The sequence below is a fragment of the Borostomias antarcticus genome (genome assembly GCF_949987555.1).
Source record: "Borostomias antarcticus genome assembly, chromosome: 21".
Lineage (NCBI taxonomy): Eukaryota > Metazoa > Chordata > Actinopteri > Stomiiformes > Stomiidae > Borostomias > Borostomias antarcticus.
Window position 1 is genome coordinate 6,736,264 of NC_140254.1, and position 14,209 is coordinate 6,750,472.

General features: G+C 49.9%; 1 protein-coding gene across 1 annotated transcript in view; it reads left to right on the forward strand.

The window, feature by feature from the left end:
- LOC311323487 (growth factor receptor-bound protein 10-like) overlaps positions 1–14,209 on the forward strand; it is a 48,528-nt gene that overhangs the window by 32,769 nt on the left and 1,550 nt on the right. Inside the window, exons 6-16 of the mRNA XM_084455726.1 lie at positions 2,637–2,793; positions 4,574–4,689; positions 5,716–5,790; positions 6,047–6,184; positions 7,135–7,245; positions 8,705–8,803; positions 9,002–9,082; positions 10,813–10,929; positions 11,615–11,681; positions 12,032–12,119; positions 14,116–14,209. Of these exons, the coding sequence (XP_084311852.1) occupies positions 2,637–2,793; positions 4,574–4,689; positions 5,716–5,790; positions 6,047–6,184; positions 7,135–7,245; positions 8,705–8,803; positions 9,002–9,082; positions 10,813–10,929; positions 11,615–11,681; positions 12,032–12,119; positions 14,116–14,209 (1,143 nt within the window). The remainder of the gene's footprint in view (positions 1–2,636; positions 2,794–4,573; positions 4,690–5,715; positions 5,791–6,046; positions 6,185–7,134; positions 7,246–8,704; positions 8,804–9,001; positions 9,083–10,812; positions 10,930–11,614; positions 11,682–12,031; positions 12,120–14,115) is intronic.

A 14,209-nucleotide genomic window follows, 5' to 3' on the forward strand; every position in this document is an offset into this window, starting at 1 on the left:
GGTGAGCAGGGAGGTGGAGTACGTGACAGGTAGAGACTCCCTGCTCCCACTCACTAATCCACACACCCGGGGGGAGGGGGAGGGAGAGGAGGAGGAGGGGGGGCGGGGGGAGGGGGGGGGGGGCGCATGTACAGCCTTTATCCTGCCGAGCGCGAGAGGAAGTGGCAGTCTCTCTCTCTCATCTCTCCCTCCCCCCTCTGTCGCTCTTTCTCCCTACATTACCTCTCCCTCCCTCTCTCTCTCTCTGTCTCTATCCTGTGTTCTCGTTGCCTCTGTCCCTCCCTCTTTTCCTGACTTCCTTTCTCCTTTCCTCTCCCCTCCCTCCCTCCCTCCCTCCCTCCCTCCCTCCCCCTCTCTCTCTCTCTCTCTCTCTCTCTGGCTCTCTGTATCACCGGAGAGTGGCTCAGTGTGAAAATGCCCTCCTGCTCTCCGGACTGCTGCCTCTTCCAGGCTGTGGAGGTAAGATTGCGTGAGTGTGCGTTAGTATGCATGTGTTAGTACGGGTGTGTGTGTGTGTGTGCGTGTGTGTGCGCGCGCACGGGCGTGTGTGTAATGTAGAGACGAGGACGTTTTCCTTCGACGTTCCTAAACTTTCTCGAGCAACTGTGCGACGCAGGGATACTTTTTTCTTTTTCTTTTTTTTGCCTGAGCAGGGAGGCTCGGCTTTGCTATAGAGAGACATACAGGCAGAGAGAGACATACAGGCAGAGAGAGAGACAGACACAGAGAGAGAGACAGACAGACAGAGAGGGAGACAGACACAGAGAGAGAGACAGACAGACAGAGAGAGACAGACAGACGGAGAGAGACAGACAGACAGACAGACAGACAGAGAGAGACAGACAGACAGAAAGGGAGACAGAGAGAGACAGGCAGACAGAAAGGGAGACAGAGAAAGACAGACAGACAGAGAGGGAGACAGACAGCCAGAGAAAGAGACGGGCAGAGAGAGACAGGCAGAGAGAGACGGACAGAGAGACAGGCAGAGAGAGAGAGACAGAGTGGGAGACAGACAGGCAGAGAGAGAGAGACAGAGTGGGAGACAGACTGGCAGAGAGAGGGAGACAGACAGGAAGAGAGAGAGAGACAGGCAGAGAGAGAGAGAGAAAGAGACAGAGAGAGACAGACTGAGAGAGAGAGAGAGAGACAGACAGACAGAGCGAGAGAGAGAGCGCGCGTGAGAGAGAAAGCTCTACTGATGGTTCGGTTCTGGTTTTGAGCAATTTCGGGCTGCTGAGCCATTTGTTAGGTTTTCCGTGATTCTCTGTGGGTGTCGTCTGGTTCCTGACCGCTGGTGGTTGTGGCTCAGTCTGGTGGTTCTGCTGTAGTTTCTGCTGTAGTTCTTGTTCAGTTCTGCTCTGGTGGTTTCGTGTCAATCGTTGGACGACGGAATATGAAGCAAATTTCCTGTTTTGACAGAAGATATTGAAGAACACACGTCTCGTGAGCACACACACACACTTATCTTTCTAGTAGGAGGCTCTAGAAGATGAGGAGAAAGATGTAAAAGATAGATTCGTCTGTATAGTTTAGTAGAATCGTATTGTAAAAGTTTGCACTTGCTATTGTACGGGTGTTGTCGTGTCAGGGTGTTACTGAATGCGTGTCGGCTAATTGAAAGTGTGTACTTTCTGTCGTGTGTGTGTGTGTGTGTTTGTTTATTTTTAGGCTGGCGGAGGTGGTAAATTTGTGTTCTAGGCATGAGAACATGGACTGTGGGTTCCTGGGTGCCAGAACAAGAGTTACAGTTATGCTAAATTAGTACCACGGAAGTGAACCACAGTGTGTGAGATAGCTAGCTGAGTGTGTGAGATAGCTAGCTTAGTGTGTGAGATAGCTAGCTTAGTGTGTGAGATAGCTAGCTTAGTGTGTAAGATAGCTAGATAACATACTGTGAGATAGCTAGCTCACTACCGACAGGAGTCGCAACGAAGGCGGCCATTGTGCGGATGTATGGAGTATAGATTACTAGACTGGTTTGTTTGGAGTATTTGGTAGAAAAGCACATTTGAGGAGCTCTCCTGGGCTCTCGCGTCCTGCTCCCTTGGGTTCCGTCGACAGGGAGAGAGGTGGGGGGTAGGGGGGGGTTTGGGGGGGGGGGGCGGTATCCCACGGTTGACCAGACGGAGACACCGTACCCTCTGTGATCTGGAGACAGGGGTGAAGGCAGAGGCAGGGGTTTCTGAGATGGTGTTGCTGTGAGGCCCTCTGGAACCACCACACACACACACACACACACCCCGCCGCCCCGCCCAGGCATGGAGCAGGAGTCCGTTAGAGAGGTAACTCTACACCGCGCACCTGGGCAGCTACTCTCTGGTCTCTCACCTGCACGTCTGCCGCTTCCAGACAGGAAGGTTCCGGCGCACAACGTCGGTTGTGATGGTTCTGAGGCGGGGGGCGGTTGGGTTTGATCTCTGTGTTTATTTGGGGGGGGGGGTTGTGACAAGCTAGGGACAACTCTGATGCACCGGGTTAAGCCGGTTTGCTTCTTCTCTACCTCTCAAATTACGCACACACACATACACACACACACACACACACACACATCTCTCTTGGCTCTTTGGATGTCTGTTTGTTTGATACCTGAACCCTTTTTGCTGTGTGTGTGTGTGTGTGTGCGCGTGCATCTACAGATAGTCAAGGTGTGGAGTGAGGATGGCGCTGGGAAGGTGGTGGAGGTCCCCGTGGACATGACGGCCCGCGACGTGTGCCAGCTGCTGGTCTACAAGAGCCACTGCCTGGACGACAACTGCTGGGGTCTGGTGGAGCACCACCCTCTACTGGGCCTAGGTGAGTGTGTGTGTGTGTGTGTGTTGGGGGGGGGGGGGGGGTCTACCTGTGTGGTGCAGTGTGTGTGTGTGCGCGTGTGTGTGGGTCTACCTGTGTGGGGCAGTGTGTGTGTGTGTGTGGGTCTACCTGTGTGGGGCAGTGTGTGTGTGTGTGTGTGGGGGGGGGGGGTCTACCTGTGTGGGGCAGTGTGTGTGTGTGTGTGTGTTTGGAGTTGTGAAGCGTGTTCTTAATGCCTGTCTGCTCGAAGCCTTCCCTCGCCGCCATGCGCTGTGGCGTGCGGTGAAGGGGATATTCACGCTCGACGCGTCTCCACCTCTTCACTGCGGCTCGCTGAGCCGTTTTATTCTTCTTCTTTGTTTTTTTTTTCCGTGCCGGCCTTTGTTCCGCGATGTGAGACTGTGTCTTAAGAGTGGAAGGATCTCTTTGTACTCTCTAGTGAATCGGCCTTTCTGGAAAAAGGGTTATGGAGAGATGGAATGTGAGGTGAGGAGGGAGAGAGAGAGGGAGGGAGAGAGAGAGGGGGAAGGGAGGAGAGGCAGGGTGTGAGCGTCATGCCAGAGCCTCGAGGAGCCAATCACACGGCCCCATCAGACGAGCCCCTAGACCTTTCAGCCAATCGGCTCGTGCCATATGCCTCCACAGGAAATTCCCCTGCCAGAAACCAGATGAGACGCTTACTCGCGCACGCGCGCACACGCGCGCGCGCACACACACACACATAAATATATATACACACACACACGCCTCTGTTAGACCTTTCCCAGCCCTCAAACAGCAATATGCTCTTTCTGAAACTGTAGCTCTCATTCTGGCATAGAGTGTGTGTGCGTGTGCATGAACGCGTGTGTGTGTAAGAGAGAGAGAGAAAGAGAGAGAGAGAGAAAGAAAGAGAACTGCTTTACTGCAGGTCTAGATTTGTGTGTGTGTGTGTATATGTAGGTCTAGAACATCCTGTCTCTATCTGGCTGTAATCAGCTGGATTCGCATCATGTGAGCACAACTTCAATAAAGGGAATAAACAAACGCACACTCACTCACTCACTCACTCACTCACTCACTCACTCACTCACTCACTCACACACATCTGCCCACTCACTACATTTGAAGGATTGTGCTAATTCAACATTTCAGGGACATTGTGAGAACATTGCTGTGTGTGTGTGTGTGTGTGTGTGTGTGTGTGTGTGTGTGTGTGTGTGTGTGTGTGTGTGTGTGCGCTCATGGATCTGCTGCTCTGCTCTGTGCAATCAGCTAAATACATGACATCATCCTCCTGCAATGCTGCCTGCTCCCTGTGTCAGTGTCCTCTCTCTCTCTCTCTCCCTCTCTCTCTCCTCTCTCTCTCTCTCTCCCTCTCTCTCCCTCTCTCTCTCTCTCTCTCCTTCTCCCCTCTCTCTCTGTTTCTCTCTATCTCTGTTTCTTTTTCTCTCTGTTTCTCTCTATCTCTGTTTCTCTCTCTCTCTGTTTCTCTCTCTCTGTTTCTCCTTCTGTCTGTTTCTCTCTCTCTGTTTCTCCCTCTCTCTGTTTCTCTCTCTCTGTTTCTCTCTCTCTCTCTCTGTTCTCTCTCTCTCTCTCTCTGTGTGTGTTCTCTCTCTCTCTGCTTCTCTCTCTCTCTGTTTCTCTCTCTCTCCTTCTCTGTTCCTCATCCACCCCTCCCTCCCCTCTCTATTTTCATATGTTCTAGTTATTGGGGTCACAATAAAAACAGTGTAATAATGTAAATATCTCTCCCCCTCCTCTCTCTCTCTCTCTCTCTCTCTCTCTCTCTCTCTCCCTGTAGAGAGGTGTCTGGAGGATCATGAACTAGTGGTCCAAGTGCAGGCCTCCATGAGCAGCGAGAGCAAATTCCTCTTCAGGAAGAACTATGCCAAATATGAATTCTTCAGGACCCCCCTGGTGAGTGCCCCCTCCCCCGTATCCTGCCCTCTGTCGGCTGCCTTCTTTCCCTTTCTCTCTCCGTACATCTTCTTTCCCTTTCTCTCTCCGTACATCTTCTTTCCCTTTCTCTCTCTGTACACGGCTTTGCTCAAAACGCTCTTTATGTTCATACATTCTAATTGTCAATGCTTTTTAAACAATTTTTTATCGAGGTCACACGAGCCGAGCTAGAGGCGGTTGGTCTCCCTCAGCTTTCCGCTAAGGGCCTCGCGGTTTACGAACCAGGGCCCCGCTGTTAGCGTTAGCCTCCGGCCTCTGCTAGCGCAGCGTCCCCGACTCTGCTAGCTTTTAGCTTGCGGTTAGCCTAGCCTAGCCCAGCGCCGGGGCCGCGTTCGCTGCTAGCGAGTCCCGGGGTCCGCGCCGCCGGCGCTGTGTGGGGCTGATTTAGGGTCTGTCTAGAGCCGGGGGGGATGGGGGTTGGTGACCTCAGGGCTGCACTTAATGAGCCCGGTGAAAAGGCCTGAGTGGCGGGCTGGCCCCGGAACCCAGACGGCCAATCCCACTAAGAGGAGGAGCAGCGCGCCGCAAGCCCGCTGGCCAGCGCCGCGGCTAACGGGATTACGTCAGGGGAGGATGAGATCATACTGCATCCACTCCACATCCCTCTCTTTCTTTCTCTCTCTCTCTCTCTCTCTCTCTCTCTCTTTTCTCTCGAGTCCCCATGCTCATTATCGTCACACACACGCACACACACGCACACACATGGGAACACACTTGTGGCCACTGAATGCATACAATGTGTGTAGGCAGAGCAGAAGCCCATGTTCACATGGGCCGTAGACACACACTCCAAAAATGTCCTTGATTCAAGTGTCTCCCATTCTGATGAGAGAACTGAGGTTCCTCTGTCTCTGCTCCCATCCCCCTTCCTCTCCCTCTCTCCCTCTCTCTCTTCCCCTCTCGCTCTCTCTCCCTCTCTCTCCCTCTCTCTCCCTCTCTCTCTCTCTCTCTCTCTCTCTCTCTCCCTCTCTCTCTGATCACCAGAACTTCTTTCCGGAGCAGATGGTGGCGTGGTGTCAGGAATCCAATGGTTCCATCCCTCAATCACAGCTCTTACAGGTGGGACACGCACGCGTGCACACACACACACACACACACACACACACACACACACACACACACACACACACACAATATGGTTCTTCTCTTTCTCCCACACACACACACACACAATATGGTTCTTCTCTTTCTCCCACACACACACACACACTCACACACACACACACACACACACACAGACACAGACAAACACACAGACACCCTGATGAGTAGCTGTGATCCTAATAAAGGAGTGTTTTGTGTGTGTGTCTTCCAGAACTTCCTGAACCCCAGCAGTTGTGCGGAGATCCAGGGCCACCTGTACGTGAAGGAGCCCGGCCGCAGGTCCTGGAAGAAGCTCTACATGTTCCTGAGACGCTCCGGGCTCTACTACTCCACTAAAGGAACCTCCAAGGTACTGATGGGACTCCCCCTGGAGAACCGTTCTTGATGTTCTCTTTCCGAGTCAAGGGTTAAAGATTTAAAAAAAATACTGACAACTGTCTTTCTCCTGTTGCGCTCTGCCCCCAACCCTTCTCCTCTCTCTCTCCCCTCCCATCTGTCTCTCTCTCCCCATCTCTCTCTCCCTCTCTACTCTCTCTCTGTCTCCCTCCCCATCTCTCTTTCCTCTCTCTCCTCTCCTTCCCTCTCATCTCCATCTCTCTCCCTCCCCATCTCTCTCCCTATCTCTCTCTCTTTCTCCCTGTCTCTCTCCCCATCTCTCTCTCTTTCTCCCTGTCTCTCTCCCCATCTCTCTCTCTCTCCCTATCTCTCTCTCTTTCTCCCTGTCTCTCTCCATCCCTCTCAATCTCTCTCTCTCCCTATCTCTCTCTCTCTTTCTCCCTGTCTCTCTCCCTCCCTCTCTCCCCATCTCTCTCTCTCTCTCTTTCTCCCTGTCTCTCTCCCTCCCTCTCTCCCTCCCTCTCTCCCCATCTCTCTCTCTCTCTCTTTCTCCCTGTCTCTCTCCCTCCCTCTCTCCCTCCCTCCCTCCCCATCTCTCTCTCTCCCTATCTCTCTCTCTCTCTTTCTCCCTGTCTCTCTCCCTCCCTCCCCATCTCTCTCTCTCCCTATCTCTCTCTCTTTCTCCCTGTCTCTCTCCATCCCTCTCAATCTCTCTCTCTCCCTATCTCTCTCTCTCTTTCTCCCTGTCTCTCTCCCTCCCTCTCTCCCCATCTCTCTCTCTCTCTCTTTCTCCCTGTCTCTCTCCCTCCCTCTCTCCCTCCCTCTCTCCCCATCTCTCTCTCTCTCTCTTTCTCCCTGTCTCTCTCCCTCCCTCTCTCCCTCCCTCCCTCCCCATCTCTCTCTCTCCCTATCTCTCTCTCTCTCTTTCTCCCTGTCTCTCTCCCTCCCTCCCCATCTCTCCAGGAACCCAGACATCTCCAGCTGCTGGCTGACCTGGAGGACAGCAGCGTGTTCACGGTCATCACGGGCAGGAAGCTCCACAACGCGCCCACGGACCACCAGTTCTGCATCAAGGTCAGGCTGGTCACCACCCAGACATGCACTGCTCAGAGAAACCAAGGGGACTTAAATCATCATCTCGGATGTCGATGAACAAAATATTCAAGTCTTTATTGATTACATTGTAGTTCGTCGAGAACAAAATGACGTGAGAGCGGTCAATGGAAACCAAAATCGTTAACCCATCGAGGGCTGGATGTGATGATTGGGCGTTCCATTAATTTTTTTTGAGCAGTGTATTATATAGGAACGTAAAAAAAAAAAAGGCGTCGCCGTGCGTTCACGGTCCGTCCAGAAATACCGCCGCTCTGGGAGATAAGGTTCCACAGAAATGTGCAACATACCATGTGACATCTCTGCTGTTCCGTCCGTTTGATAATGTTGTCACTGTGTTGCACCTTGGCCTTTAGTAGTGTAACGGAATGTAGTTGTGATCCATGACACCTCCCCCCACCCCACCCCCACCCCCCCCCCCCCCCCCTCCCCAACACACGCACACACAGTTTGGCACGCATGTGGACTGCAGATTAATTACAGTTAAAAGTTTAACCAAGTAATGCAGAGAAAGATAGACAACAGATGCTGGCGCTGTGTTTTACTCTGAAGCGCGATGATCGGTTCATTATGCAAAAAAAAAAAGCTTGTGTGTTCACGTGAAAGGGGCACGTTGAATCCCAAATTTTGCATTTCGCATTGCAAGAAGTGAGAGTCATGGCTGGCACTGCCAGGGGATCGGAAGAACTTGAAAAGCCTCCCGCAGCATTTAAGTGGCATGTATGGGAGCACTTTGGCAGAATAAATGGAAAGCAAAGTTATATTTGTCTCCCTCTTTTTTCTGATCCGATCCGTTACTCAAAACCGTGATACGACCAGAGCCATGAGTTTTGTGATCCGTTGCAGCCTTACTGGCCTTGTTAGAGAGCGTCTGTGCGTGTGAGAGTGTGTGTGAGAGAGAGAGAGTGTGTGTGTGTGTGTGTGTGTGTGTGTGTTAGGCACTGGGAGGGGGGTGGAGCAGACAGACAGCCCTCCGTGTCCCACTGCGGGGGTTATCCTGGGAGGGTCACCTGCTTATCTGGGATAAGCCCAGCGGGATAAGCCAGGATAGGGACAGGGAATCTGGCCTGCCGGGACAAGTCTCACATACCCTCGCACGCACGCACACACACACACGCACACGCACACGCACACACACGCACACACACACACACACACACACACACCACCTGAGGCCGGGTCAGGGGTTGTCAGCAGGGGTGACTGTGCAGGGTTGGTTTGAGGGAGGGGTAATATCTTGATTAGGAGCTGTGTATGGTATCACTTTCCTCGGGTGGTTGGTTGGCTGGTTGCTTGATTGATAGCCCAGTGAGTTAAAACTGACTGATTGTTCGATTAAAAGCCCAGTAAGTGTATATGGCTGATTGATTGATTGAAAGCACCACAAGTCTACATGATTGGCTGGTTGTTTGATTGACAGCCCAGCAAGGTGAGGAGTGACAGTAAGGAGCTGAAGATGCTGTGTGCTGAGGATGAGCAGAGCAGGACCTGCTGGATGACTGCCTTCAGACTCTTAAAGGTACCGTCCGCTCCTTATTACGGCACAGGCACGCACCAAAACACACACCCTTGCTTTACGCTACATACCGACTCAGTAATAACCCTAGCTGTGGGAACGCAGCTGGGAATGAATGTCAAGTATTTCGGAATGCGGTATCTATTCGTTACGTCTCTGTAAGGATTACTAATCAGGTTCTATGTCGTTCTGTCTCTCCAGTACGGGATCTTGCTGTATCAGAACTACAAGGTTCCCCAGCAGCAGAGGAAGTCCCCCCTCTCCCACTTCTCCGCCCCTGTGGTAAGAGAACCGAACTTCCTGCTCTCTTCACTGGTGGTGTTAGAACCCCGGAAGGGGGGGGGGGGGGTTGGAATGGACAAGTCTTCTACGCCTCTATGGTGGTCTGGTAGAGAATGCGTATGACAAAAGCAGGCTGGTCAAAAAGTTGGATAACCCTGGTGGATAACCTTGATCTAACCTGAGTTAACCCTGATGGATAACCTTGATCTAACCTGAGTTAACCCTGGTGGATAAACCTGATCTAACCTGAGTTAACCCTGATGGATAACCCTGATCTAACCTGAGTTAACCCTGGTGGATAACCTTGATCTAACCTGAGTTAACCCTGGTGGATAACCCTGATCTAACCTGAGTTAACCCTGATGGATAACCCTGATCTAACCTGAGTTAACCCTGGTGGATAACCTTGATCTAACCTGAGTTAACCCTGGTGGATAACCCTGATCTAACCTGAGTTAACCCTGATGGATAACCTTGATCTAACCTGAGTTAACCCTGGTGGATAAACCTGATCTAACCTGAGTTAACCCTGATGGATAACCCTGATCTAACCTGAGTTAACCCTGATGGATAACCTTGATCTAACCTGAGTTAACCCTGGTGGATAAACCTGATCTAACCTGAGTTAACCCTGATGGATAACCCTGATCTAACCTGAGTTAACCCTGATGGATAACCTGAGTTAACCCTGGTGGATAAACCTGATCTAACCTGAGTTAACCCTGGTGGACAACCCTGATCTAACCTGAGTTAACCCTGGTGGATAAACCTGATCTAACCTGAGTTAACCCTGATGGATAAGCCTGATCTAACCTGAGTTAACCCTGGTGGATAACCCTGATCTAACCTGAGTTAACCCTGGTGGATAACCTTGATCTAACCTGAGTTAACCCTGATAGATAACCCTGATCTAACCTGAGTTAACCCTGGTGGATAACCTTGATCTAACCTGAGTTAACCCTGATGGATAAACCTGATCTAACCTGAGTTAACCCTGGTGGATAAACCTGATCTAACCTGAGTTAACCCTGATGGATAAACCTGATCTAACCTGAGTTAACCCTGATGGATAAGCCTGATCTAACCTGAGTTAACCCTGATGGATAAACCTGATCTAACCTGAGTTAACCCTGATGGATAAGCCTGATCTAACCTGAGTTAACCCTGATGGATAAACCTGATCTAACCTGAGTTAACCCTGGTGGATAACCCTGATCTAACCTGAGTTAACCCTGGTGGATAAACCTGATCTAACCTGAGTTAACCCTGATGGACAACCCTGATCTAACCTGAGTTAACCCTGATGGATAAGACCATGTCTTTGTAGCTGCTCTGTGTAGAGAGTTGTTGTGCTGAAGGTGCTTTGGCATAAGACGGATTTGTTAAGTGTTGCTGAAATTATTTTTCAAATCCCAAGTGATCATTGTTGAGTTTCACCTCAGCGGAAGGGGTTATGTTGGGTGTTCCACACACGTTTTGACACACTATGCTCAACGTCACTCTCCTGATTCGGGTCAAGGCTGTACTGGCCGCTGTATGGAACAGTCAGGCCCCTAATAGCCAAAAGAACATCCTAACTTAACGCCTTGGGTCATTTAGAATGTGTACGTGTCTTATGTATGGGTGTTTAACTGAACAGGCTGTACCGAGTTAAGTCTTAAGAGCAGCCGTGGTCGACCGGACCCCTGACCTATGACACCCTGAACCCCCCCCCTGTTGTTCCATTGCAGAGGAGCGTGTCAGAGAACTCTCTGGTGGCCATGGACTTCTCTGGAAGGACGGGCCGCGTCATCGACAACCCAGTGGAGGCGCAGAGCGCAGCGCTGGAGGAGGGACAGACCTGGAGGGTGAGGAGGGAGGGAGGGAGAGAGGGGGGAGGGAGGGAGAGAGAGAGGGTGAAGGAAGAGGGAAGGAGAGGGGGGGGGGAGGAGGGAGGGAAGGAGAGAGGGGGGAGGGGAGGGAGGAAGTGAGGAAGGGTTGGAGGGGAGGGGGGGTGGGAAGGGAAAGAAGGAGTGAGGGAGGGGGGGGAGAGGAAGGGGGGAGGGAAGGAGAGAGAGAGGGAGGGAAGGAGAGAGGGAGGGAAGGAGAGAGGGAGGGGGGTGGAGGGGAGGATGGAGATAGTTAAACACCCTTTAACTCTATGTGAGGATCGTTGAGTGTCTGGTTCGCATTAGGAATGTGTGAGGATTGGTGTGTGTCTGGTTAGCATTAGGAATGTGTGTCTGGTTAGTGTTAGGAATGTGTGAGGATCAGTGAGTGTCTGGTTAGTGTTAGGAATGTGTGAGGATCGGTGAGTATTTGGTTAGTGTTAGGAATGTGGGAGGATCGGTGAGTGTTTGGTTAGCGTTAGGAATGTGTGAGGATCGGTGTGTGTCTGGTTAGTGTTAGGAATGTGTGAGGATCGGTGAGTATTTGGTTAGTGTTAGGAATGTGTGAGGATCGGTGAGTGTTTGGTTAGTGTTAGGAATGTGTGAGGATCGGTGAGTGTTTGGTCATCTCCCTTTCTAACGTTCGTCTCTTGGTTCCCCTCAGAAGCGGAGTCAGCGTATGAATGTCCTGGGCAGCCCCAGCCCACTGCACCCCTCCTCCCTCAGCACAGGTACCAGAACCAGCAGAACCAGCAGAACCCACAGGGTTCTGGAGGCCATAACCGCTCCGTAACCGAGGAGCTGCACAACACACAGGCCTGCGTTCTAAGAGAGACATATTGTATTAAACCATTTGTAACAACAACAGAGGAATCCTCTGGCAAAATGTTCCATATAGAACCCTATTTGGAACCCAAAAGGGTTCTTTCTTCCTTGAATAGGGTTCTATATGGAGACATTTCTGTTGCCGCAAATGGTTTTCTATAGCACCCGGCATGTGAATAGTCCGTTCACCCATAGCTGTTCTACTGGGTGTCGTGGTCTGAGTCTTACTGTGCTTGTGTGTGTTTGTGTCCCTAAGTGATCCACAGAACACAGCTATGGTTCCATGGGCGCATCATGAGAGAGGAGTCTCACAAGATGATCATGCAGCAAGGACAAGTGGACGGGTACGAACCTCTCCTTCCATCCATCCATCTATCCAACCGTCAGTCCATCCATCCATCCCTCCCTCCATACATCCTTCCACCCATCCATCCATCCATCCATCCATCCATCCATCCATCCATCCATCCATCCATCCATCCATCCAGTGCTCAATATTAAGGGTGTCCCGTTGTCCAGGGGACAATAAATATAGCACAACAATACAATATCTGGGACAGTAGAGAAAATAACACCCGGGACACAAAGATCTGATATCACGGTATTACGTTTGTGTCATGGGGTATCATATGATATACGATTTTAATTTTTAGACATTCACATTCGAAAATCGCAATGCACACCACCGTCACGCGCTTGACATGCAAAAAGTCTGAGTTAAACACAACTCGTTGCCTGACTGCTTTGGGTAGGTTGGCAATGTCAACTTTCTTTATTTCATTACTTTCAAACATGTTAAACACTGGAAAACTAATTTAATATGAGTGTTACGTAGACTATAACTGTTGATTGATTTTGTAAAGGTGTTATGAAAATGTCATATCGTGATCATGAATGGCTATCGACTTGCAATGTTGTATGGAATGTATGCTAGCTGTCTAGTTAGCCAGCTAACGTTAGATAGATTAGTGAACAGTCCATATACAGTACATTCAGAGTATATATATTTCACTCGCTAGCTTTGCGTGAAGTTAGGAACATTGCTGGAAAGTCAATTTGTTAACCACATAATATTCACCCAGCAACCAACTGCGGCGTACCGGTATTCATGTATTAACGTCAATGTCTTTATTACATTGGTACATATCGGTCAAAAAGCCCACCTAAACTTTGAATGCCAATCATTTATGTAGCGCTGCATGTGACATTTCAGTGCGTCATGGTGAGCAGAAGGAAGGGGGGCAGTGCCAGGGGAGACGTACCAGAGTTTTTGGGCAGCCACAGAAAAGACTAAAAGTAGCCTAAGTTGAGAGCAGTAACGTAGGCCTAACGTTACCAGTCAGATGATAGAAGTGTACGTTGGTAGGTTACAAAAGACGAGTCAATGTTTCTTGATATAATAATCAAAATCAAAAATTATCAAAAATGGTTGGTAGGCTACCTGAGCAAGAAACACCACTTGTTTGCTGATATTTTTTTCATGGACGCGGCTGCGCATGTCAATTTATCTAACATTACACTTCACAGCTGAATAGCCTATTTGTGTTCATTTCTTATATATGTTTAAATGTCACAGACACATGCTAAATCTGTGTCATTATTTGGCCACAAGATTAGCAGAGCTGTATGACATCATTATTATAATTTTAGGACAGTTAAACGTCCTAGCCTACTGAGTGACAGGCCCACAAAGCTGCAAGGGCAGCGCAGACACAGTCTGGTGGAATGGTGTGGCAGGCGAAGTGGGGAAAAAGCAAATCCAGGATATGGGAAAATAAGCTTACATTAAGATAAACCATATACATGAATAAGCCTTGTGCGTTTTGGTCTCTATATCACAAATCTAGGCCATAAGCCTACTGATATTGCACTTTTTTTCTTCTTTTTTTTTTTACTGTTGAGGCGAAGTGAAGCGAAGGTCAAATATTATTTGACAGCACGATTAGATAGATAGATTAAGTTATTGATAGACAGATAGATGGATAGAACTAACAATGTTTGTTCTTTAATGATCCCCAGGACTGGACTAAGATAGCTAGATTATATAGCCTATTAAAAACCTAAGAACTATAAATAACTGCTATAAAAAGACTAGCCAATATATTAATGAAGATGTAGGCCTACTGTACATACAGAACTTGTTCAGTTGGGTCTGTTACTATTATTGTAATATCATTGTAATATATTATGCATTCGTTTTGCCTCAACTCTAAAGCAGCCATTCTCAACCAGTGGTCCACAGGCCACTGGTGGTCCGCAGGACCACCACAACATTACTAGGACTGGTAAGTGCAGTACTCGCTGAAGACCTGACCGTGGTGTGTGTTCTCCGTGGGGCAGGTTGTTCCTGCTGAGGGACAGTCAGAGTAACCCCAGGGCGTTCGTTCTCACCCTGTGCCATCACCAGAAGATCAAACACTTCCAGATCCTACCG